The following is a 24,198-nucleotide window of genomic DNA, read 5'->3' as shown; positions in this document are numbered from 1 at the left end:
GTCACATCAGAGAGAGAGAGAGAGGCAGAGACACAGGCAGAGGGAGAAGCAGGCAGGCTCCATGCACTGGGAGCCCGACGCGGGATTCGATCCCAGGTCTCCAGGATCGCGCCCTGGGCCAAAGGCAGGTGCTAAACCGCTGCGCCACCCAGGGATCCCTAATTAATTAATTTTAGAGAGAGAGAATGAGTGTGGGAAGGAGGGGAAGAGGAAGAGAAAGAGGAAGAGGAAGGGAGGGAGGGAGAGAGAGAGAGAGAGATAATCTCAAGCAGACTCCCTGCTGAGTGTGGAGCCCAACGGGGGACTTGATCTCAGGACCCTGAGTCATTGACCTGAACTGAAATCAGGTTTAACCAACTGAGCCAACCGGGGTGCCCCCAAATGAGCTATTTCTTGATAAGAACAACAATCTTTCTATACAGAATTTAATGTAATGAACATAAAGATACTGGACTTGATAAAAGAGTGGACATACTCAGTGAGGACTTCAATAAAGTGATAAAAAATATTAAAAAAGAACCAGACAGAGCTGAAGAATTCAATAACTGAAATTAAAAACTCACTAGAGATAATCAACGACAGATCAGAGGATGTAGGGGTCCCTGGGTGGCTCAGTTGGTAAAGCATTGAACTCTTGATTCTGGGTCAGGGTCATGAGATTAGCCTCAAGTAAGGCTCCACACTGGGCATGGAGCCGGCTTGAGAGTCTCTCTCCCAAAAAAAAAAAAAAAAAAAGAGAGTCTCTCCTTCACAAAAAAAAAAAAAAAAAAAAAAAAAATCCCCCAAACAAAAACCAACTCGAAGATATAGAATGGTTCATTAATTTGGAAAAGAAGGTAATAGAAAGCAACCAAACTGAGCAGGAAAAAGAAAAAATAATAAAAAATAAGAATAGGTTAAGGGAATGCTTCAATATCATCAAGCAGAATAACACTCATAGGAACCTCAGGAGGAAAAGAGAAAGAAAAGAGGGCAGAGAACTTATTTAAAGAAATAATAGCTAAGGGCGCCTGGGTGGCTCAGTTGGTTAAGTGGCTACCTTTGGGTCAGGTCATGATTCCAGGATCCTGGGATCAAGCCCCATGTTGGGCACAGTGTGGAGTCTGCTTCCCCCTCTTCCTCTGCTCCTTCCCTCTACTTGTGTTCTCTCTCAAATAAGTAAATAAAATAAATTTTAAAAAAAGAAATAATATCTGAAAATTTCCCTAATCTGGGAAGGAAACAGATGTCTAGGTCTGGAAAGCACAAAGCCCACAGCAAGATGAACCCAAGGAGGCTCATACCAAGACATATTATGAAAATGGCAAAAAGTAATGTTAAAGAAGGAATTTTTTTATTTTAATTTTTAAAATAGGGTATTTTTGTTTTATTATTTTTTTAAAAATATTTTTTATTGGAGTTCGATTTGCCAACATATAACACCTAGTGCTCATCCTGTCAAGTGCTCCCCCTCAGTGCCTGTCACCCAGTCACCCCATACCCCCGCCCACCTTCCCTTCCACTACCCCTTGTTCATTTCCCAGAGTTAGGAGTCTCTCATGTTCTGTCACCCTCTCTGATATTCCCCATTAATTTTCTCTCCTTTCCCCTTTAATCCCTTTCACTATTTATATTCCCCAAATGAATGAAACCATATAATGTTTGTCCTTCTTCACTCAGCATAATACCCTCCAATTCTATCCACATTGAAGCAAATGGTGGGTATCTGTTGTTTCTAATGGCTGAGTAATATTCCATGGTATACATATACCACATCTTCTTTATCCATTCATCTTTCGATGGACACCAAGGCTCCTTCCACAGTTTGGCTGTTGTGGACATTGCTGCTAGAAACATTGGGGTGCAGGTGTCTCAGTTTTTCACTGCATCTGTATCTTTGGGGAAAATCCCCAGTAATTGCTGGGTCATAGGGTAGCTCTATTTTTAACTCTTTGAGGAACCTCCTCAGAGTTTTCCACAGTGGCTACACCAATTCACATTCCCACCAACAGTACAAGAGGGTTCCCCTTTCTCCACATCTTCTCCAACATTTGTTGTTTAAAGAGGGATTTTTAAAAATTTCTTCTTATTGGAGTTCAATTTGCCAACATATAGCATAACACCCAGTGCTCATCCCATCAGGGCCCCCTCAGTGCCCATCACCCAGTCACCCCAACGCCCCGCCCACCTCCCTTTCCACCTCCCCTTGTTTGTTTCCCAGAGTTAGGAGTCTCTCATGTTTTGTCATAAAGAGGAAATTTTTAAAGCAGTAAGAGAAAACAGTTACATACCATGTGCTTCCCACCAGCCCCCCGCCACCCTGCGCCGAAACAAACAAACAAACAAACAAACAAACAAAAACAACCCTATAAGTTTACCAGCTGATTTTTTTAGCAGAAACTTTTCAGGCCAGAAGAAAGTGGTATGATATATTCAGGGGCTGAAAAGAAAAAAGACCTACAACCAAGAATACTCTATCTTGTAAGGTTATCATTCACAACAGAAGGAGAGATAGTTTGCCAGACAAAAGTTTAAGTTCATCACCACTAAACCAGCCTTAAAAAAAATGTTAAAGAAATCTTTAAATGGAAAGAAATGGCCATAACTAGAAGAAGTTTATGAAAGGAAAAAATTTCACAGGTAAAAGCAAACATATAGTAAATATAATAGATCATTTTATAAAGCCAGTACAGAGGTTAAAATGCAAAAGTAGTAAAATTACCTATATCTACAAAAACTAATCAAGGGATACACAAAATAAAAAGATGTAAATAAAATATGACATCATATACATAAAATGTGGGAGTATAAAAATTTAGAACATGTATGAACTTAAGCCAATTAATTAATTAATTAATTTTTAAAGATTTCATTTATTTATTCATGAGAGACAGAGAGAGAGCGAGAAGGAGGGGCAGAGACATAGGTAGAGGGAGAATCAGGCTCCCCATAGGGAGCCTGGTGTGGGACTCGATCCCAGGAATCCTGGGATCACAACTTAAGCCAAAGGCAGATGCTCGACCACTGAGCCACCCAGGTGCCCACCACCATCAATTTAACATACACTGCAATATATATAAGATACTATATATGAACCTGATAGTAACCAGAAATCTGTAAACTCATAAGAGATACACCAAAAATAAAGGAAGAGAATTAAAGTATAATGCTAAAGAAGGCCATCAAATTATAAGGAAGAGAGAAAGAAGGAAGCGAAAGACTACAAAAACAATCAGAAAACAATTAACAAAACAGCAATACATACTTATCAATAATTATTTTAAATGTAAATAGACTAAATGTTCCAATAAGAAGACCTAGGGTGACTATATGGATTAAAAAACAAGACTCAGCTAGATGCTGCCTATAAGAGACTCACTTCAGACTTAACAGACTGAAAGTGAAGGGACAGAAAAATATATACTATACAAATGGAAGTGAAGAAAAGCTGGGATAACAATGTTTATATCAGACAAAATAGTCTTTAAAACAAAGACTGCAGCAAGTGACACAGAAGGGCATTACATAAAGATAAAAGAATCAACCCAATGAGAGGTTATAGCCAATGTAAATATATATATGTACCACCCTAAATAGGAGCTTCTCTCACTTCTTTCATTCAACATAGTCCTGGAAGTCCCTGCTGCAGCAATCAGACAATATAAAGAAATAAAAGGCATCCAAATAGGTAATAAGTAAAACTCATTATTTGTGCATGACATGATACTATGTTTACATAACATATAACATTGTTTATCAATTATACTTCAATTAAAAAAAAGCACAGCAAACTGCAGCATGGACCACAGCTCCTCACTGCCTGTATGTACCCCCCTATTACCCCCTATTCCACAGCTCCTCACTGCCTGTAAAAATAATAACTGATTTCTAATCCAGGTAGGAGCAGAGTGAGCTAATTTGCGAAGAATTACAATTATTTGTTCTAACCTGTCTGGTGGGGCTCCCTGGATTACTGGTTCAAAAAGCTTGTCTTTATTTTTCCTAAATCAAAGCTGGTCTAATTCTAAAGCTGCTTCCCTGGAGGCATTTGTTGAAACCTCTTACAAGCTAGTATATTAACTACTGCTGACTGAGGTGACAGAAAACAGTTGGGAAAACAACAGATTAATCAAAAAGCTTGGAAGGAAAGGCTGAGGAATGAGATGCTCTGACATTCCCGGGAATCTAGAACTCCATGTGCCATGTTCAGGGCTGTGAGATGCTCAGAAAAGACCTGAAAACAATAAAGGTTCTCACTAGCTGATGACCTTGAATATCTTTGGAAACAGAAGGTAAAGGGTAAGGCAGAGTTGTAAACTGCTTGGCTGAGTATGGAAGGCAATCTCCAATACATACACAGAAATCATGGCAAAGACTGGAAGAATTTTGGGCTCTAGGCATTTAAGGAAACTCTGTCCAATTACTAGCTGATCACTATGCTAATGAAACAGAATTCAGCAGCCACATATGACAAAAAAAAAAAAAATACAGACTTCATAAAATTAGTTAAAAAAAAAAAAACACTAAACAAACAGCTACAATTAGACCAAATAACAACAAATCCTAGAAAGGAGAGAGAATCTGGTTTCCAAAGTTGCCAACTTATAATATTCATAGTATCTTCAATAGCAACAACAAAAATTACAAGGCCTGTAAAGAAAAAAAGGGAGTATGTGCCATACAAAGGAATAAAGAAATAGAAACCGTGCCTGAGGGAGACCAATGTACTTTCTAGATGATAGCTCTGAATCTATTTTAAATATGTTCAACAAACTAAGGAAAACAAAAGAAAAGAAAATGTTTACACAACGACGCATATGTGGATGTCCACAACATCTTTGTTTATCACAGCCAAAAAGGAAAATCAACCAAAATCAACCAGTATATTAGCTGTTGAGTGGATAAACAGTATGTGATAGATCGATACAATGGAATATTATTCAACTATAAGAAGAAATGAAATACTGTTAAATGCTACAGCATGGATGAACCTTGAAAACATTGTATGAAGCCAAACACAAAAGAGCACATATTGCATGATTCTAATTACATGGAATGTCTACAAGAGGCAAAACCATAGGGACAGAACGTAGATCAGCGGTTGTCATGGAAGAGGAAAGCTGAGAATTGGAACTAACTGCTAACAGGGAGACGGTTATTTTACTTTTTTTGGTGTGATGAAAAAGTTCTCAAATTAGATACCAGTTATGGTTGCACAACATAGAAAAGAGACTAAGTAACCACTAAAGTGTATGCTTCACTTTTAAATGGTGAATTTTATGTGAAATATATCTCAAAAATTGTATAAAAAGCTGGCAACATACATCATATTTAATAATGAAATAAAATTTTAATAAATAATTTCAATGATGAAATAAAAGGTTTCAGTGATGGAATTTTTTTTTTTAAAGATTTTATTTATTTATTCATGACAGAGAGGCAGAGACACAGGCAGAGGGAGAAGCAGGCTCCATGCAGGGAGCCTGACATGGGACTCGATCCCAGGTCTCCAGGATCACACCCTGGGCCAAAGGCAGTGCTAAAACGCTGAGCCACCCAGGCTGCCCTAGTGATGGAAGTTTTTTATTTTGGAAATTGTTATCATCACTTTTATTCTATATGTATTAGAGATTCTAAATAGCACAAAAGAAAAAAAATGTATAACCTATAAATAGAAAACACGAAAAGTTGCATCACATTATTATAATTTTTTAAAAATGTAAATGAATGGATTTATTAATGGTTTTTAGGATCAATCCTGTCTGGATGTCAATTCTTCCAAAATTAATGTATATATATTCAATATACTCCAAGTTGAGTATTTCAGCTGAATAATCTGTGGAAAATGACAAGCTACTTTAAAAATTTGTATGAAAACACAAATTGGCAACCTTATAGAAGGGAAACTGAGCTGGAAAATTATTGCACCAGGTACTTATTATAAAGTTACAGTAATTAGTACTATATGGTATTGGCATAAGATGCACAAGTAGATTAACAGAACAAAGTAGAAAGCCTGAAAACAGTTATAAACACACAGTTATAAACACTTGTTTTGTGATAAAGACAGTATTTGTAGAGCTGCAGGAAGCAGTATTTTTATTAAGTGAGTCAACTGATTTGGAAAACTTTTGAAGAAAAATTACATTTAAACATTATTTCACCCCAAACACAAAAATAAATTCCAGGAGATTATTGATCTAAATGTGAGAAACAGAACATGAGGTTTGTAGTATTATCTTTATGACTTTGAGGTAGGAAAAGATTTCTTAAACAAAACACCAAATATGGGAAAGGAAAGGAAAAGTATGATTGAAATTAGTAACTCTGGTCATCAATAGATACCATTAAGCGAGTGAAAGGGCAAGCCAGAATGGGATAAAATATGTGAAGATCTGTTTATGAAATATATAAAGAACTCTTTACAAATCAATATGAGAAAACATGAGCAACTCAATAAAAAAAGACTTGAAAAGATACTTCACATAGGAGAATATCAGTGTCCAATAAATGTAAGCAAAGGTGTTCATTCAATCTTATTGATCAAAGAATATGCAAATTAATTCATAATTAGATATCACTTTATACCTACCAGAATGGTTAAAATATAAAAGACTTGACCAAGTGTTGGCAAGAATGTAGAGTTACTGGAATTTTCATATCCTGCTGCTGAAGTATAAATTGATAACAACATTTAAAAAAACTGTTTACAAGTAAAGTTGAGCAATGACCTGCAACTTAACTCCCAAAATAGAAATTTACACATATGTATACTAAAAGTACAATAATGTTCACAGGAAAATTATTTATGGTAGCCAAAAACTGGAAAAAATACAAACTTTTAACAAAAAATTCTGCTATATTTCTAAATGAACTAGTACATATTAATGAAAATGAACAACCTACTGCTATACACAATAATGGAAAAATCTTACAAATACAATGCCAAATGGAGGGAAGGAGATGCAAAAGAGTACACATGGAATGTGTTATGGACTGAATGTTTGTGTTCCCCCCAAATCATGTTGAAATCCTAACCCCCAATGTGATGATATTAGGAGGTAGGGCCTTTGGAAGATGGTTAGGTCATGAGGGTGGAGCCCTCATGAATGGGATTAGTGCCCTTATAAAAGAGACCCCAGAGAGCTCTCTCACCTCTTCTGCCATGTGAGGACACAGCGAGAAGACTGCTGTCTATGAATTAGGAAGAGTGCCCTCACCAGACACCGAATCTGCCGGCGTCTTGATCTTGGACTTCCCAGTCTTCAGAACTGTGAGAAATAAATGTTTGTTGTTTAAGCCACCCAGTCTATTATATTTTTGTTCTAGCAGCCTGAATGGACTAAAACAGGAGATTCCATTTAGAAACTTCAAACAGCAGGTAAAACTAATCTATGATGTTAGAAGTTAGGATATTTTTATCTTTGTGGAAGGAAAGGAAGGTAGAAACCAGGAAGAAGAATGAGGGAGGCTTCTGGACAATGGCAATGTTCTACATATCTTCTTGATCTTGGCAACAGTTAACTTGGTTCACCTTGTGACAATTCACTGAGCTGTATATTTTTACATTTTATGTCCTTTTCTGTATTTTACTTAAGTAAAAGAGATTTTTAAAAGTTTATTTACCTGTTTTTTCTGTGTTTTGTTTCTGTTTTCCAGCCAATCATCCATTTGTTCCTCAATTTCTTCTATAGAAGTTCCATGATCATAAGATTGAATATATGCACTTTCTAAAGGCGTATATACAGGAAATTCAGGTTTTGGTTTTTTTACTTTAACTTTCTTCTGTTCTAAAAAAATGTTTAAGAGAATTATTGGGATTTCTTAAGACTAGAAAAAGAATTTTTAACATTTTATTCATACACTGTATCTAGAAAAAAACATAAATATTGTTCTTTCATCAAAACAATTTTTTTTTATATAAGTATTTTTTTTAAATTTATTTATTCAGAGAGAGAGAGAGAGAGAGACTGAGAGGCAGAGACACAGGCAGAGGGAGAAGCGGGCTCCATGCAGGGAGCCCGACACGGGACTTGATCCTGGGTCTCCAGGATCAGACCCCGGGCTGCAGGCAGCACTAAACCGCTGCGCCACCGGTGGTGCCCCAAAACAGAATTATATACAATGGGATATAACTCAGTCATAAAATGGAATGAAATCTTGCCACTTGCAACAATATGGATGGACCTCAAGGGCATCATGCTACATGAAATAAGTCAGAGAAAGACAAATATATGATCTCTCTCATATGGGGAACCTTAACAAAGCCAAACAAAAACCAAACACCCCCCTCCCCCAAAACCCAGCTTATAGATACAGAGAACAGATTGGTGGTTGTCAGAGGCAGGTGTGGGAGTGAAGAAGTGGGTGAGGACATTACAAAAAATTACAATTGTTTTGCTATAAATAGCTAGGTGTTTTATTGTGCATTAGCTACTGCATTGTTTTTAAATGAAACTCACAGATACAATGAGATGATGATCACAATATAACCACTCTATCAGTTTGTATATATCTTTAGTTTTCAAAGTACTTTTTATGAAACATTTCTTACATGAAAAGAACTCAGTCATAATAGTGACATGATATTGGGTAAGTAACTTAACCCTTAGAACAAATGTCTATTTTCTCATTTGTAAAAGGAAGCTAAATCTAATCTTATAAAATTGATGTACAGAAAACTATAAACCCTAACATACTACTTGGTGCAAAAGTGGCTCCTAATAGTATATACATTCATCTTTTCAATATTTTAACAAGCGCAAAATGTAATCTGATGGCATCGGGGGTAGTTATCAATAGATGGCTATCAAATGGCCCCTTCATTAAATCTGTTTTGATTACAGGGTCAGTATTAAGAAGCTACTCCATTCTTAATTGCTATTAGTCAAATTCCATATAGTCAAATTTCTTATAACCATATTTCACCATTGTGTGTGCATGTGTGTTCACATATTCTATAATGCTGATGTAGTAAAATTAATACAATATTGTCATAGGAATAAATTCTAGAACAAAGAATCCATAAACATTTCAATTCAATGGGAAAAGGATTTAATAAATTATGCTGGCACAACTGAATATACATTTGAAAGAAAACTGGACATAATCTTACACAATACACAAAAATAAATCCCAGTTGGATAAGAGCCTTGAGGGGGAACCTGGGTGGCTCAGTCGGTTAAGCATCTGCCTTAGGCTCAGGTCATGATCCCAGCGTTCTGGGATCAAGCCCCATGTTGGGCTCCCTGCACAGTGGGGAGCCTGCTTCTTCCTCTCTCTCTGCCCCTCCTCTTGCTTGTAGTTTTTTTTCTCTCTCTTAAATAAAATCTTAAAAAGAAACCCTTGACTTAAAAAGCCCAAACAATAAACATATTGTGAAAAAAATCTAAAATACTGCATGTATTATTTAAAGGATAAGGAAATCTTAACTGAGACTGAAACACAGATGCTATAAAAGATAAAGGAGAGAATAAACAAATCATGAGAGAATTAATATATTTGAAAAGGATATTTACAATTTAGAATACAAACAGAAGACTGATAATACAGAACATTTAAAGAGATGTTATAAATTGAGAGGATAAACACCCACCCAAAAAAAAAAAAAAAGGGCAAAGTTCACAAAAGAACAAATCCAAGTGGCCAGGAAACAAGATACACCCTCTAAAGTTTAAAGAAATTGGGGGATCCCTGGGTGGCGCAGCGGTTTGGCGCCTGCCTTTGGCCCAGGGCGCGGTCCTGGATATCCGGGATCGAATCCCACGTCGGGCTCCCGGTGCATGGAGCCTGCTTCTCCCTCTGCCTGTGTCTCTGCCTCTCTCTCTCTCTCACTGTGTGCCTATCATAAATAAATAAAAGTTTAAAAAAAAAAAAAGAAATTGGGATGCCTGGGGGGCTCAGCAGTTGAGCGTCTGTCTGCTTTTGGCTCAGGGTGTGATCTTGGGGTCCCAGGATAGAGTCCCGCATTGGGCTCCCTTCGTGGAGCCTGCTTCTCCCTCTGCTTGTGTCTCTGCCTCTCTCTCTCTCTGTCTCTCGTGAATAAATAAATAAAATCTTTAAAAAAAAAAAAGCTTAAAGAAATGCAAACTGAAGTAATAACATGATATGATTTTATACCTATTATATGAGCAGAAATCTAAAAATCTAATAAAAGATACTGTTGGTAGGGAAAGGGCCATCTCTACATTGGTGGTAGAAATGTGAACTATTACATTACAGCCTTTTGGGAAGTGATCTAAGAGAACCTATTAAAATTAAAAAAAAAAAAAAATCTTCTCTCCAGCAATTCCCCCAGAAATAAAAGCATAGAGACAATGAAGCAAAAGAGATGGGGGTCGCCTGGATGGCTCCCTCAGTTAAGAGTCTGTCTTCAGCTCAGGTCATGATCTATTGGGATGGAGTCCTGTACTGGGCTTCCTGCTCAGTGGGATGTCTGCTTCTTCCTCTCCTTTTGTCCCTTCCCCTACCTCATGCTCCCTCCCCCCTCTAATAAAGTTTTTTAAAAAAAGAGAAGGAACATCTCAGTAAAAAATAAATAATAAAAATGAATGTATAGTTTTACAAAGTTGCAGATATAAATATAAAACAAAATTTAAACATTATAAAACATAAATCTGAAAATACAATTTTTGAAACCAATAAACAAACCACAGCTTAAAATATTCATTGATTTCTCGCTACTTTAATAATAATATAGGGCTAAGACTGTAGCATCCAACATTTTGCACTTGACAAAATTTTTCATATATATTAAAAATAAAAACGTGTTTTCAAACATGTCTAAGTGAAAAAGAAGACTTCTATTTGTTAACTACAACTATCTTTCCTGCAAATTTCTAGTTTTAATAAACTGTATGTAATTAGTATGGGCCCAGCTATGAATTTTGGTGTTAATAAACATATCCTTATATATAGTTCATCCAAGAAAAACAAATCTAAGATTTTTTTTTTTAGCAGCATGATGAATCTTATAAGGAAAATTCTGAGTTAAATAAAGAATACAGAGTATTTTTGCTAGAAAAGTAATTATTATTGAAATTTGGTAAGTTATGGGCTTCAGGTTAAGATAGATTGATTTTTTTTTTTTTTTAAGATTTTATTTATCCATGAGAGAGAGAGAGAGAAACATAGGCAGAGAGAGAAGCAGGCTCCAGGGAGCCTGATGTGGGACTTGATCATGGGACTCTAAGACTCCTGGGCCGAAGGCAGGGGCTCAACCACTGAGTCACCCAGGTGTCCCAAGATAGGTTGATTCTTAATGACAAGCCTGACCAAGGCTAGAAACAAAAACTAACTGACCAACCAAACAACAAAATCCAAAATAAATTTAGAAAGGGAAGTAAAACAAACCCATAACACATTAAGTGTCTAGTGACTGAAGAGAGAAATGGTTTCCTTTCAAAAGAAAAATTTATTCAACATGATTGTCAAAGGAATAAGAAATGAGCCAAATATCATCCTAAGGGAGCCCTTCCATTTGATGCTTTCATTCAACAAAACAACACAGAGTTCGGGTAGAGGAACAAAAACCAAAAAAACAAAAAACTCTGGCATAAGTAGCCTGCCTTTTCATATACTTGGAAACTGACACTAAACAATTCAACTAATGAGTTAGCTACTTAGATCAAATACTTCCTGTCACACATTGCAAAAGTGTTTACTATGCTAAGACACATTTGCTGAATAGTAATTTGGGCTCTTTGATCATGAACCTGCAGATATTCTTCAGGTCTTGATTAACACTTGTACCTCTATGGTTTTGAAAACAGTGGAGAAGAGTTTAAACTGAGCAAAGTCGTAACATCTTAACTTATTACCTTCTTTTTCTAGCAGACACAGAGAATTTCTCTTTGGAAACGCTTAGACAATAGTGCAACAGATATTAATGAAATGGAACTTGGAAGAGGAAAAGGAAGGAAGTTTTTAAATCAGTTTTGAGCACTATACTTAAAATATGGAACTGAAAAACTAGATTATATCAGAAAAGTTATCAGAATGGTAAGGAGTTTTGAAATCATGTCATTAATATGAATACTGGTAGAAAAGTGAGAAAACAAGTCAGAAAAACTAGATTCTGTATCTTTTGTCACTTGCCAATACATTAGTATTTATTTCACATGATTTATCGCTAAGTCTCCACCTATAAAATGAAATATCTGCTCTACCTAACTCACAGCACAGGTCCAGAAATTAAATCTTGACTTATACAGGAATGTGCTCTAAATATTTTTTTTAAAGATTTTATCTATTTATTCATGAAAGACACAGAGAGAGAGAGAGAGAGAGAGAGAGAGAGAGAGAGAGAGGCAGAGACACAGGCAGAGGGAGAAGCAGGCTCCATGCAGGGAGCCCTACATGGGACTAAATCCCGGGTCCCCAGGATCACACCCTGGGCCAAAGGCAGTGCTAAACTGCTGAGCCACCTGGGCAGCCCAATGTGCTCTAAATATTAAGGAGAGAGGGAACTATGTGCTAAACTAAGCTCTTGATAAAACTCCCTTCACTTCCACCTGCTTCTTCCAGTGTAGCTCCTATTCCTTTGACCTACTGGGGTCCTAAACCTTGGAGTCATCAACTCCCCTTTCTCCCTTACATCCTGTAAGAAATCTAGTAGGAAATCTTGTCGCTAATTTCAAAATACATTAAGAATTCCATTTCTTCACTTTTATCACCCTGATCCAAGCTATCACCACCTCTTGTCTGGATTACTAAAACAGCTCCCAACTGGTTGGTCTCCTTGTTTCAAGTCCTTGTTTCAGTGTGTTCTTAGCCTCACAGTCAGACTTCTTAGAACATGTATCAAATCATGTCACTCCTCTGCTCGATCTTCCTAGGACTTCCCATGTCAGACTAAAAGTCAGGTTCTTACAGTATAAGGCTCTCAGTGATTTATGCCTCCTATCCCCACCCCATTCATCATTTCTCTAACCTCATTTTAATACTCTCCAGACTCCTTACTATTCCTCAAGAACATAAAACTTTCATCCATTGCTTCTACTTGAGGCAATCCATTGCCTCATCTCCCTTGAGGGCTTTGCTCAAATGTCTCTTTATTACTGAGTCCTTCCTTGTCCACCTTATTTAAATTGCAACAGGCCTGCCACATCCATATATACATACATACATGTACTCCCCATCATTCTTCCTTTTTACTTTTTATTTCAGTATTGGTCATTTATCATTACTTATCTTGTTGATTCTTTCTATGTGGGTTAAAACCACTAAAATTTTATACCCCCTTCCACATTTTATGTAGATTATGTCATATATCTTTTTATTTGTGTATCCCTTGATTAGTTTTTGTAGATATAGTTGATTTTACTACTTTTGCATTTTAATGTCCACAATGGTAAAAAGACCAGTCCCCTACAATGTCAGCAGAGGCGAGGTGGGGAGCTGTAAGTAGGCATTCTTGCCTATCCCAGCAAAGGGATATCAGCTGAGTGTCATCAGTCTGGCAAGCGAGAACACCCATACCTGCCGCCCAACCCTAACAAGATCCACAAGCACCCTTTCTTTCAGCTATAAAACAGGACATGGACGTCCACCCCTACCTGAGGGCAGCAACTCTCCCCTTTCTCAACTCAACTACAGCACTGTCAGAAAACATCACTTAAACAAGATTCAGAGTATAATACCCCAAAAGTCCAAGGTTTTTTTTTTTTTTTTAAGATTTTTATTTATTTGAGAGAGAGAGAAAGAGTGTGAACATGAGCAGGGGGAGGGGCAGAGGGAGATGGAGAAGGCTCCCTGCTGAGCAGTAAGACTGCTCAGTAAGTAAGACTCTGGGCTCCATCCCAGGGCCCTGTGATCATGAAGTCACCAGAAGGCAGACACTTAACTGACTGAATCACCCAGGCGCCCCCTAATGTCCAAGTTTAAATTTAAAAAAATCCCTCATCATACCAAGAACCAAGAGTATCTCAATTTGAATGAAAAAGATAATTAATAAGATGAAAGGGAGATCCAAAGTATCTGATAGACTTTTAGAGCAGCCATACAAAAATAGTTTGATAAGTAATAATGGGCATTCTCAAAACAAATGAAGAAATAAAAAGTCAATAGCAAAGACACAGAAGACATACCAAAACACTAATGGAAATATCAGAACCAAAAATGTGCCATATAAAATTAAAAATTTAATGATTGAGAACTCAAAAGAAAAATGGAATAGAGAAAGTAGTTAACTTGGAGACAGAATGAAAGAAATTGCCAAATCTGAAAAACAGAGAAAATAAATTTAAAAAATTAAAAAAAAAAGAGCGTTGGAAACTTTAGGAACTATAACACTCCATTACACAACAGCAGAATACACATTCTCTTCAAATGCCCATGAGATATATGCTAAGCTAGACCATAAAACACACCTCAATAGATTTAAATGAATTGAGATCATAAAGAATGAGTTTTCTGACAAAAATAAAATCAAATAAAAAATCAATAACAGAAAGATAACAGGAAAATCCCCAAATACTTGGAAACTAAACAGCATACTTAAATAATTCAGGAATCAAATACTGAACTGAATCAATGAAAATATGATGTATCAAAATATGTTGGACACAGCCAAAACAGTGCTGAGAGAGGAATTTAAAGCACTAAAAACTTACATTAGAAAAGATGAAAAGCCTCAACACCATAATCCACATCAAAAACAAACAAGCTCAAGAAAGCAGAAGGAAAATAAGAGCAGAAAGAAATGAAAGAGAAAACAAAAAGCAATAGATAAAAAATCAGTGAAACAAAGAACTAGTTCTTTGAAAAGATCAATAAAAATGACAAACACCTGGCGAAACTGACAAAAAAAGAGAAATTACCAGTTTTAGCACCAAAACAGGAGAAATCACTACAAGACATACAGACATTGCAAGGATAAATTAGTATGAGAAACAACTATACACACATAAATTTGACAATTTATTTTTTTTTAAGATTTTACTTATTTATTCATGAGAGACACAGAGAGAGAGAAAGAGAGGCAGAGACACAGGCAGAGGGAGAAGCAGGCTCCATGTAGGGAGCCCGATGTGGGACTCGATCCCGGGTCTCCAGGATCACGCCCTGGGCTGAAGGCAGCACTAAACCGCTGAGCCACTTGGCCTGCCCAAATTTGACAATTTATTTTATTTTATTTATTTTTTTTATTTTTATTTATTTATGATAGTCACACACAGAGAGAGAGAGAGAGAGTCAGAGACATAGGCAGAGGGAGAAGCAGGCTCCATGCACCGGGAGCCCGACGTGGGATTCGATCCCGAGTCTCCAGGATCACGCCCTGGGCCAAAGGCAGGCGCCAAACCGCTGCGCCACCCAGGGATCCCAAATTTGACAATTTAGATGGAATTGATCAATTGCTTGAAAAAATACAAACTATCTCAACTCACTCTTAAAACAGATATGTAAAATAGGTATTGAATAGCCCTGTAATTACAAAGGAAATTTACTTTGTAATTTAAAACTCCTAAAATAGAAATATCCCATCTTAAATGGTCCCACCAGAGAATTCTACCAAATTAACACCAACAGTCTCTTTCAGAAAACAGGAGAATGCTTCCCAATTCCTTATATGATGTTACTTTGATACCAAAATCAAACAAAGACGGTACAAAAAGAGAAAACTATAGACCAATTTCTCTCATATAGGTGCAAAAATCTTTAGTAAAATATCAGTAAATAGAATTTAGCAATATATAAAAATAACTATATACTATGGCTACATGGTACTTACTGCAGGGATGCAATTCTAGTTAAATATTCAATATTCAATCAATATTGTCCGCCAAATTAACAAGCAAAGAAATATCACATGATCATATTAATGGAAACAAAAAAATTAACAAAATTCAGTATCTAACAAGACATGCACAGGACTGGTATGCTAAAAACTGTAAAGCACTGAAGAAAGAGACCAAGAAGATATAAATGGATGAAGAGACAGTGTTCATAGATTAAAGGACTCCAGATAGTAAGTATCAATTCTCTACAAATTGATATACAAGTCTGACATATCAATTCTCTACAAATTGATATACAAGTTTGACATAATAATTCTTATAAAAATTTCAGCAACACTGTAGATATATACAAGATTATTCTAAAATTTACATATAAATGCAAAGGAACTAGGATAACTAAAACATTTTGAAAAAGAATAGGAATGTGAGAAGAATCACTCTATGTGATTTTTTTAAAAAGATTTTATTTATTTATTCATGAGAGACACAGAGAGAGAGGCAGAGACATAGGCAGAGGGAGAAGCAGGCTCCATGCAGGAAGCCCGATGTGGGACTTGATCCTGGAATCCAGGGATCATGCCAGCCAAAGGCAGATGCTCAACTGATGAGCCACCCAGGCGTCCCGGATTTTAAGACTTACTGTAGAGCCACAATAATCAAGACTGTCACAGTGGCAAAAGGAGAGAGATGTAGATGAATAGAACAGAATAGAAAATTTAGAACCCTATGCAATAAGGCCAACTGATTTTTGACAAAAGATGCAGACGCAATTTACTTTTTGAATAGTTTAAAAAAAATAGTGTTAGAAAAGCTGGCTATACATCCATAGGCAAAAAAAACCCTTTAACCTAAACCTCCTTATAGAAAATTAACTCAAAATGGATCATAGATTTAAATGTAAAACAAAACTATAAAACTTTTACCAGAAAATATGGGAGAAAGTATTTAGAGTATGGCTTGGTGAAGAGTTTTTAAAAATAACATAGAAAGCCTGATTAAAAAAATAGCAACAACAACAAAAAATAGCAACAATAAATTGGACTTCATCATAATTAAAAGCTTTTGCTTCGTGAATATTAAGAAGACGAAAAGCGACAAATTGGAAGAAAACATCTGTAAGCCACATATCTGAAAAAGGAATCATATCTAGGTTATATAAAGGACTCTCAAACTTAACAGTTAAAAAAAAAATCCAATTTGAAAATAAGCCAAAGGCATAAAGAGTTTACTGTAAAGGACATGCAGATGGCAAATAAGCACATGAATGTTTCAACATAACTGGCCATTAAGGATATGCAAATTAAGTTCATGATGAGATATCTCTACCAATGTATTAGAACATCTAAAATAAAAAAACAGTGAGAATCCCAAGTGCTGGTAAAAGGTAGAGAGACTAGATATCTCCTATGTTGCTATTAGGAATGTAAAGTTACATAGGCACTCTGGAAAAAAATCAAATAGTTTCTTAAAACTCTAACCATAAACCTATCCTATGACCCAGCAATTGTACATTTATCCCAAATAAATAAAAAACAGGTTTACAAAAAAACTTACACCTGATTATTTACAGCAGGCTTATTTGTAAGAGTCAAAAACTGTAAACAACCAAAATGTCCTACAATTGGTACATGGTTAAACAGATTATGGTACAATCATACACAGAATAAATAAGAATGAACTACTGATAAACGGAATAACTTGAATGGATCTCAAGAGCATTATGCTGAGTGAAAAGAGCCAATATCAAAAGGTCAAATATTTAAAAAAAGGTCAAACACTGATTCTCAAAATCCTATTCTCTAAATCATATAGTCAAAATGACAAAGTTAGAGAGATGAAAAATAGATTAGTAGTTGCCAGACATTAGGGATAATGGGGGGAATGGGAAGATATGGGTGTGATCATAAAGGAGTGGTGGCTGATTGAGATGGTGGTTACATAAAAACACACTTGAGTGATAAAATGGTAGAGAATTATATACACACTTTGTATCAGTGTCAAGTTCCTGGTATTCAGGAGCGTACGTGGGACCTTCTCTATATTATTTTTGCAACTTCCTATGAATCTATAATTATTTCAAAGTAAAAAGTTAAATAAACAATAATTCAACAAATATTGATGGGAAAACTAGATATCCATGTGCAAAATAATTAAGTTGGTCCCTTACCCACTAAGAAATGAAGTCCAAAGGGATCAAAGACCTAATGTAAGACCTTGAACTATAAAACTCTTCTTTGAAGAAAATACAGGGCAAAAGCTATATAACACTGGATTTGGCAGTGTTAGGCAGTGACATAGACAGCAAAGACAACAAAGACATAGACAGCAAAAGAGAAAACAAATTAGACTTCATAAAAATTAAATTCTGTGCATCAAAAGACAATGTCAACTGAGTAAAAAGGCAACCCACAAAGTGGGAGAAAATATTTGCAAATCACATATCTGATAAGTGATAATATCCAGAATACATAGAGAACTCCTAATTAACAACAAAAACTAATCCAATTCAAAACTGAGTACAGGACTTGAATAGACATTTCTCCAAAGAAACACCCATCAGGATGGCTACAATAAAAAAACTCTCAGAAAATCAGTGTTGGCAAAGACGTGGAAAAACTGGAACCATTGTGTACTGTTGGTGAATATAAAATGGTACAGCTTTTACGGAAAACAGTATGTTGGTTCCTCAAAAAACTAAAAATAGAATTGGGGTCCTGGGTGGCTCAGTCGGTTAAGTATCTGACTCTTGATCTCAGCTCAGGTCTTCACCTCAGGGTTGTGAGTTCGAGCCTCAGGTTGGGCTCCACATTGGGTGTGGAGCCTACTTTAAAAAATATTAAAAATAGAATTATAGTATGATCCAGCAATTCCACTTCTGGGTATGTATCAAAAGAACTAAACCAGGGACTCAAAGAGTTATTTGTATACCCATGTTTATGGCAGAATTATTCATAATAGCTAAAAGGTTTTACTATATAATATGATTCAGAAGTTAAGGTAGAATTTCTATTTGGTCATGTTTGCAAATGTACTGGAGCTAGTGACTGGTATATGCTTTCTCATAAGTTATCTCAGACAGTATTCTCCATCCATGAGCACATTATATTACGACAGCATAAATGATCTAACCTAAACTGGGGCTACCTCTGCCCTATCTCCCTTGTCCTCTTCACTATCAACCTCTGAATCAACTTAAGATCTCCTTTCTTCATAAAAGTGAGTTTTCCAAAAATGAGTCTTCCTTTACCCTAGGGAAAGTGAATGTTTTCCCATCCTGCCACCCCAAAAAAGGCATACTCGGTCCTCCACCCACATACTTTTCTCTTGGCACTCTCCTACTCTCACTGGGGTATGCAACAGGGACCATGAAACAAGAAGAAAAATATAAAAAATATATAAATATATATATTTTATATAAATATATATAAATATATATATTTATAAATATAAAAATATAAAAAATATGTCTGGAACTATTATTCTGCAGATAAAAAAGAGAACTTGACAATAAAGGTCTGATTAACTTGCTTTTGTTTCTGTTTTAAATCATATAAGGTACAGAGAAAAAGATAAGGAAAATACTAAATTTTACTTCTTCCTCCAATTTTTTCTTTTTTTTTCTTTTCTTTTTTTTTATTTATGATAGGCACACAGTGAGAGAGAGAGAGAGGCAGAGACATAGGCAGAGGGAGAAGCAGGCTCCATGCACCGGGAGCCCGACGTGGGATTCGATCCCGGGTCTCCCGGATCGCGCCCTAGGCCAAAGGCAGGTACTAAACCGCTGCGCCACCCAGGGATCCCCCCTCCAATTTTTTCTATTCAAAATTTCACCTTTACAATCAATTTCTTTCTTTCTTTTTTTTTAAAGATTTTATTTATTTGATTTGAGACACAGAGCACAAGCATGTGCACACAAGTGGCAGGGAGGGGCAGAGAGGGAGAAGTAGACTCTCCACTGAGCAGGGAGCTGAATGCAGGCTCGATCCAGAACTCTGAGATCATGATCTATGCCAGAGGTAGACGCTTAACTGACTGAGCCACAAGGCACCCCTACAACCAGTTTCTTTATGAAATTACTCATTTTTCCAATTCATGATATGGGCTGTTTCATTATTGTACTTAGAATTCACATCTATTGACTTAGAATAGAAAAAATAATCACATAAGTAAAGAATGTATAATACACATATAACAATGAAAAGTCTTATTATAAATATTCAACTTATTTAAACCTAAAACATATAATTGATTCAATTTGTAATAAAGAAATAAGTGCTCAAATTTTCCAAATAGGTATATTTTTTGCATAGACTTCCAGATCAATGATATTTATTTTTAAGAAATCATCTTTTTCCTAATATACCATTTTAATAAGACCACCACACCTTACTCAATGTATATTCTGGTATGGCCCTCCGAGGATACTACACAATCTCAGCAGTAGAGCAGATAGACTTGAGGGCAGATTAACAATTAGGTCATGAGAAACAGGCAGCATAAAATAGCTGCTGCTAATCTGCATGAGATGCATTTACTCAATTAAGCAGATGGAAATGTTATTATGAACTCAGTATTCCAATGATGGTCTTTAAAATTAAGAAGGATAGGGGCAAATGAAATACACACTGGGGAATTTGGGGTCTTTATATATTAATTCTAAAGTATACAATACAGAACACTGTAATGAAGTTAACAAAATTAATTAAAAGATTCTTTGCATGTAACCATTAGAGACTACATTAAAAAATACATGACAGTTTCTGACATTATTAATAATGTGACTGTTCTTTAACATTCCTAATGTTGATACCATCACCTTTTCCTAATATACCACTGATATAAAAAATATGAGCATTAGCAGTCTTATTACTCACAGCTGGTATTTTTTTTAATATGCTTTCTCGTATTTATTTTTTCCATTCTGAGTTTCAATAACTAATAAACTAGTGAATTTTCAAACTTCTTAAAGGATTACTACATATTTTTACTGGCAAACAGTTTTTAGATTTTAGATATTTATGTATTTGAAAATATGTTTCTTTACAACATCTTTTTATTAGACAATAACAATAAGAATTATTAATCTGTTTGAAAATTTCTATCAAATGCTAAGAACAAAAATCTTCAAGCCATTTTGGGAAAATGATCACAAACTTTAAAAGGAATTTTTATGTTGTGATAAATTAATCTTATACTGTGATAAATATTTTATGCCTAACCCCTACTTTCTAAGTTGTAGTGTACATACTTAACCCATTATTATTACAGAATTCTAATATATATATCAAAATTATAACAATTAAGTTATTTATTACAAAAGCTACATAAAAATAATAAACTGTGTTTATAAAAGCAATAAAATATATGTTCACCTTGACTCTACAGGTAAATTTTGGGTTACTTTGATATTTTTCTCTTTTCCTGTAAATGTGACTTCCCCCCTCCTTTTGATTTGTCTTGAAAAGCTTAGAAAAATGTTATCTAACAATTATACTTAAAAACAATTACATAAATAGTATACTTACTGAGTTTCATTTATTGATTGATTTACTCATTTAATTGATTACTCATTTAATCATTTGTGCAACCTTCCTCCCCAACACATACCTTACTTAGTAAGTAATCCTCTATCATCTTAAACTCTTCCCTCTTAATAGAAATCTGCTTTCAACAATGACATAGTTGACTTGATTATTATTATTTATTTATCTGAAAGAGAAAGCTAGCTTGAGCAGGGGGAGGGGGAAAGGGAAAGGTGAAAGGCGGGAGGGAGAGGGAGAAAGGAAGCAGACTCCAAACTAGGACTCTGAGATCATGACCTGAGCTGAAAGCAAGAGCTGGATGCTGAGTGGATTGAGCCACTCAGGCACCCATGAGTATTATTTAGCATTTATAATTGTTGAAGATTTTGAATTAAATTATGTGCTCCTTGAAACAGTGTTGTATATAGGATAGGTGCTCATTAATATTTATGGAATTACATTAATTCATATAGTCATCCAATATATCCATTTATTATGTGCCAGGACATCATAGTCAATATTGCAGACATAAAGATGAAAAAGAAACAGCCCCTGTTCTAAAGTTACCCAGACACCTGAGGGATTGTAATAGGGTGAAATATGGACCCTAAAAGATGTTCATTCTATTCCCGGAATCTGGCAATATTTTACCTTATACGGCAAAAGGGACTTAGCAAATGTGATTAAGGCTGAGCACCCTGAGACAGGAGATAATTTCAAATTCTCCAAGTTTGCCCAATCTAATCCCATGGGTCTTAAAATTAAGAGAACTTTTCCCAGTTATCGTCAGAGAAAGATGTGACTACAGAAAAAATGTCAGACATCACAATGCTGCCTCTGAAGATGGAGGAGGATCTAAGGTATATGGTCAGGGGCAGGGGCCTAGAAGCTGGAAAAAGAATGCTGCCCTGTTTGGTAAACCTTGATTTTAGCCCAGTAAGACTCATGCTCGACTTCTGACTTACACAATGGTGAGATAATATATTTGTGTTTAAGCCACTAAATTTGTGGCCATTTGTGAGAGCAGTGTTAGAAAACTAATAGTAGACCATCTAGTCCAACATGTTTTTTTGACAGATAGGAAACTAAAATCTTCAAAGTCCCACATTTGGGGATCCCTGGGTGGCTCAGCGGTTTAGCGCCTGCCTTTGGCCCAGGGTGCAATCCTGGAGTCCTGGGATCAAGTTCCACGTCAGGATCCTGGCATGGAGCCTGCTTCTCCCTCCTCCTGTGTCTCTGCCTCCCTCTCTCTCTCTCTCTCTCTCTCTCATAAATAAATAAATAAATCTTAAAACAAAACAAAACAAAACAAAACACCAAAGTCACACATTTGGGTAGTGGCAATGCACTCTTTGAGTTTAGAGAGAACATAATCTTCTTCTCTTGTCTCAAACCATTGTCTGGTGCCAGAGGAAATGCAGAAAGTGAGGACCTTCTGATGTGAAATTGTTTTCACCATTTTTCTATGTATTAAGTGTGTGGACTGGATGTATGGTATAGTAATACCACCAGTTTGCTTTGGCTAAATTACAGTTGACTGTTAATGCAGGTTTGAACTGTGTGGGTCCACTTAAATGCAGATTATTTTCAATATATACAGTACAGTGCTATAAAAGTATTTTCTGTATCCTATGATTTTCTTAATAACATTTTTTCTCTAGGTTACTTTATTGTAAGAATACAGCATACAATAAGTAAAACATACAAAATATGTATTAATCAACTGTTTGTGTTCTCGGTAAGGTTCCTGGTCAACAGTAGGCTATTAATAGTTCTGTTTTGGGGGAGTCAAAGTTATACATGGATTTTTCTCAGTGTGGGAGGGTTAGTGCTCCTAAACCCTGCATTGTTCAAGGGTCAACTACACTTATATATGCTACAGGAACTGCTTTTACTGCACATCCTCCTCGAGTTGTTTTGTAACACTATGCTTGCTCTGCATGTGTGTGCATTTATGGGTGTGAGGTGACCAGTTATTAATTATCTTTGTATTGTCTCCTGTGCCCAGGATGGTATTATGACATCATACACTTCTTTATTTTTTAATTTCTTTAAAAAGATTTTAGTTATTTATTTGAAAGACGGAGAGACAGAGACAGAGAGAGAGAGAAAGACAGAAAGAGAGAGAGAGATAAGGAGCAGGAGGAGGGGCAGAGGGAGAAGCAGACTCTCCACTGAGTGGGGAGTCCGACATGGGGCTTGATCCCAGGACCCCAGGATCATGATCATGACTGAACTGAAGACAGATGCTTAACTGACTGAGCCACCCAGGCGACCCAAGAAAGCATAGGAAATTTAATTACTGCTGACTTTAAGGGAGAATTCAAATTTAAATAATCAGTTTTATATGATATTGTTAACACAGTAAGACAATGTTTAAAACTCACTTTGAAGTGTTTCAAGTTCAGCTCTAGTCAATGCATCTTCCTTTTTCTTTAATCTTGTTTCTTTGTATTTAGCATAAAACTCCCCAGCATCCTTGAAAAATAAGTTACAAAATACATTAACGTGAAAATCAGTTTGCTTTGACACTATTTTCCACATGACTTCATTTTAAAGCAGTATATTCAATTTAACAAGTAGTCTTCCTTTCGGTTTGTTTTTAAATTTTATGATGAACGGAAAAAACTAAATACATGTTTCTTTATCATTTTTATCTCTTAGAGTTTATTAAGGTCAGAAACTGCATGTGTGTAAATTTAAGTAAAGTCTTTTCTTTCAGATATGGAAGAGAGGACTCTTCTTCCTGTTTTCTACCGCTGGCTTATTTTCTCAATATTGTGCTGTTGCATGGGCAGAGAGCAGAAAAACATACTCGCTGAATTGAATTAAATTATTTTGCACAGTAAATTATATTACTATAACTAACAAGGTACTAACATTATTTTCATATTAGTCCCTTAACTTCAAAAGATTTTCAAAGTTATAATACGCAAATCTGATTATGAAACCTATACAAT

The 24,198-nt window shown here is 35.8% G+C and overlaps 1 protein-coding gene across 1 annotated transcript in view; it reads right to left on the bottom strand.

Annotated features, from left to right (window-relative positions):
• DNAJC1 (DnaJ heat shock protein family (Hsp40) member C1) overlaps positions 1 to 24,198 on the bottom strand; it is a 206,333-nt gene that overhangs the window by 91,196 nt on the left and 90,939 nt on the right. Inside the window, exons 7-8 of the mRNA XM_072825413.1 lie at positions 23,626 to 23,716; positions 7,606 to 7,769 (exon numbers count right to left, since the gene is read on the bottom strand). Coding sequence (XP_072681514.1) covers positions 7,606 to 7,769; positions 23,626 to 23,716 — 255 coding nt within the window. The remainder of the gene's footprint in view (positions 1 to 7,605; positions 7,770 to 23,625; positions 23,717 to 24,198) is intronic.

The sequence above is a fragment of the Canis lupus genome, chromosome 5, assembly GCF_048164855.1.
Source record: "Canis lupus baileyi chromosome 5, mCanLup2.hap1, whole genome shotgun sequence".
Lineage (NCBI taxonomy): Eukaryota > Metazoa > Chordata > Mammalia > Carnivora > Canidae > Canis > Canis lupus.
Note: the sequence above shows the minus strand (reverse complement) of the source record. Positions and strands in the feature narration are given on the sequence as shown.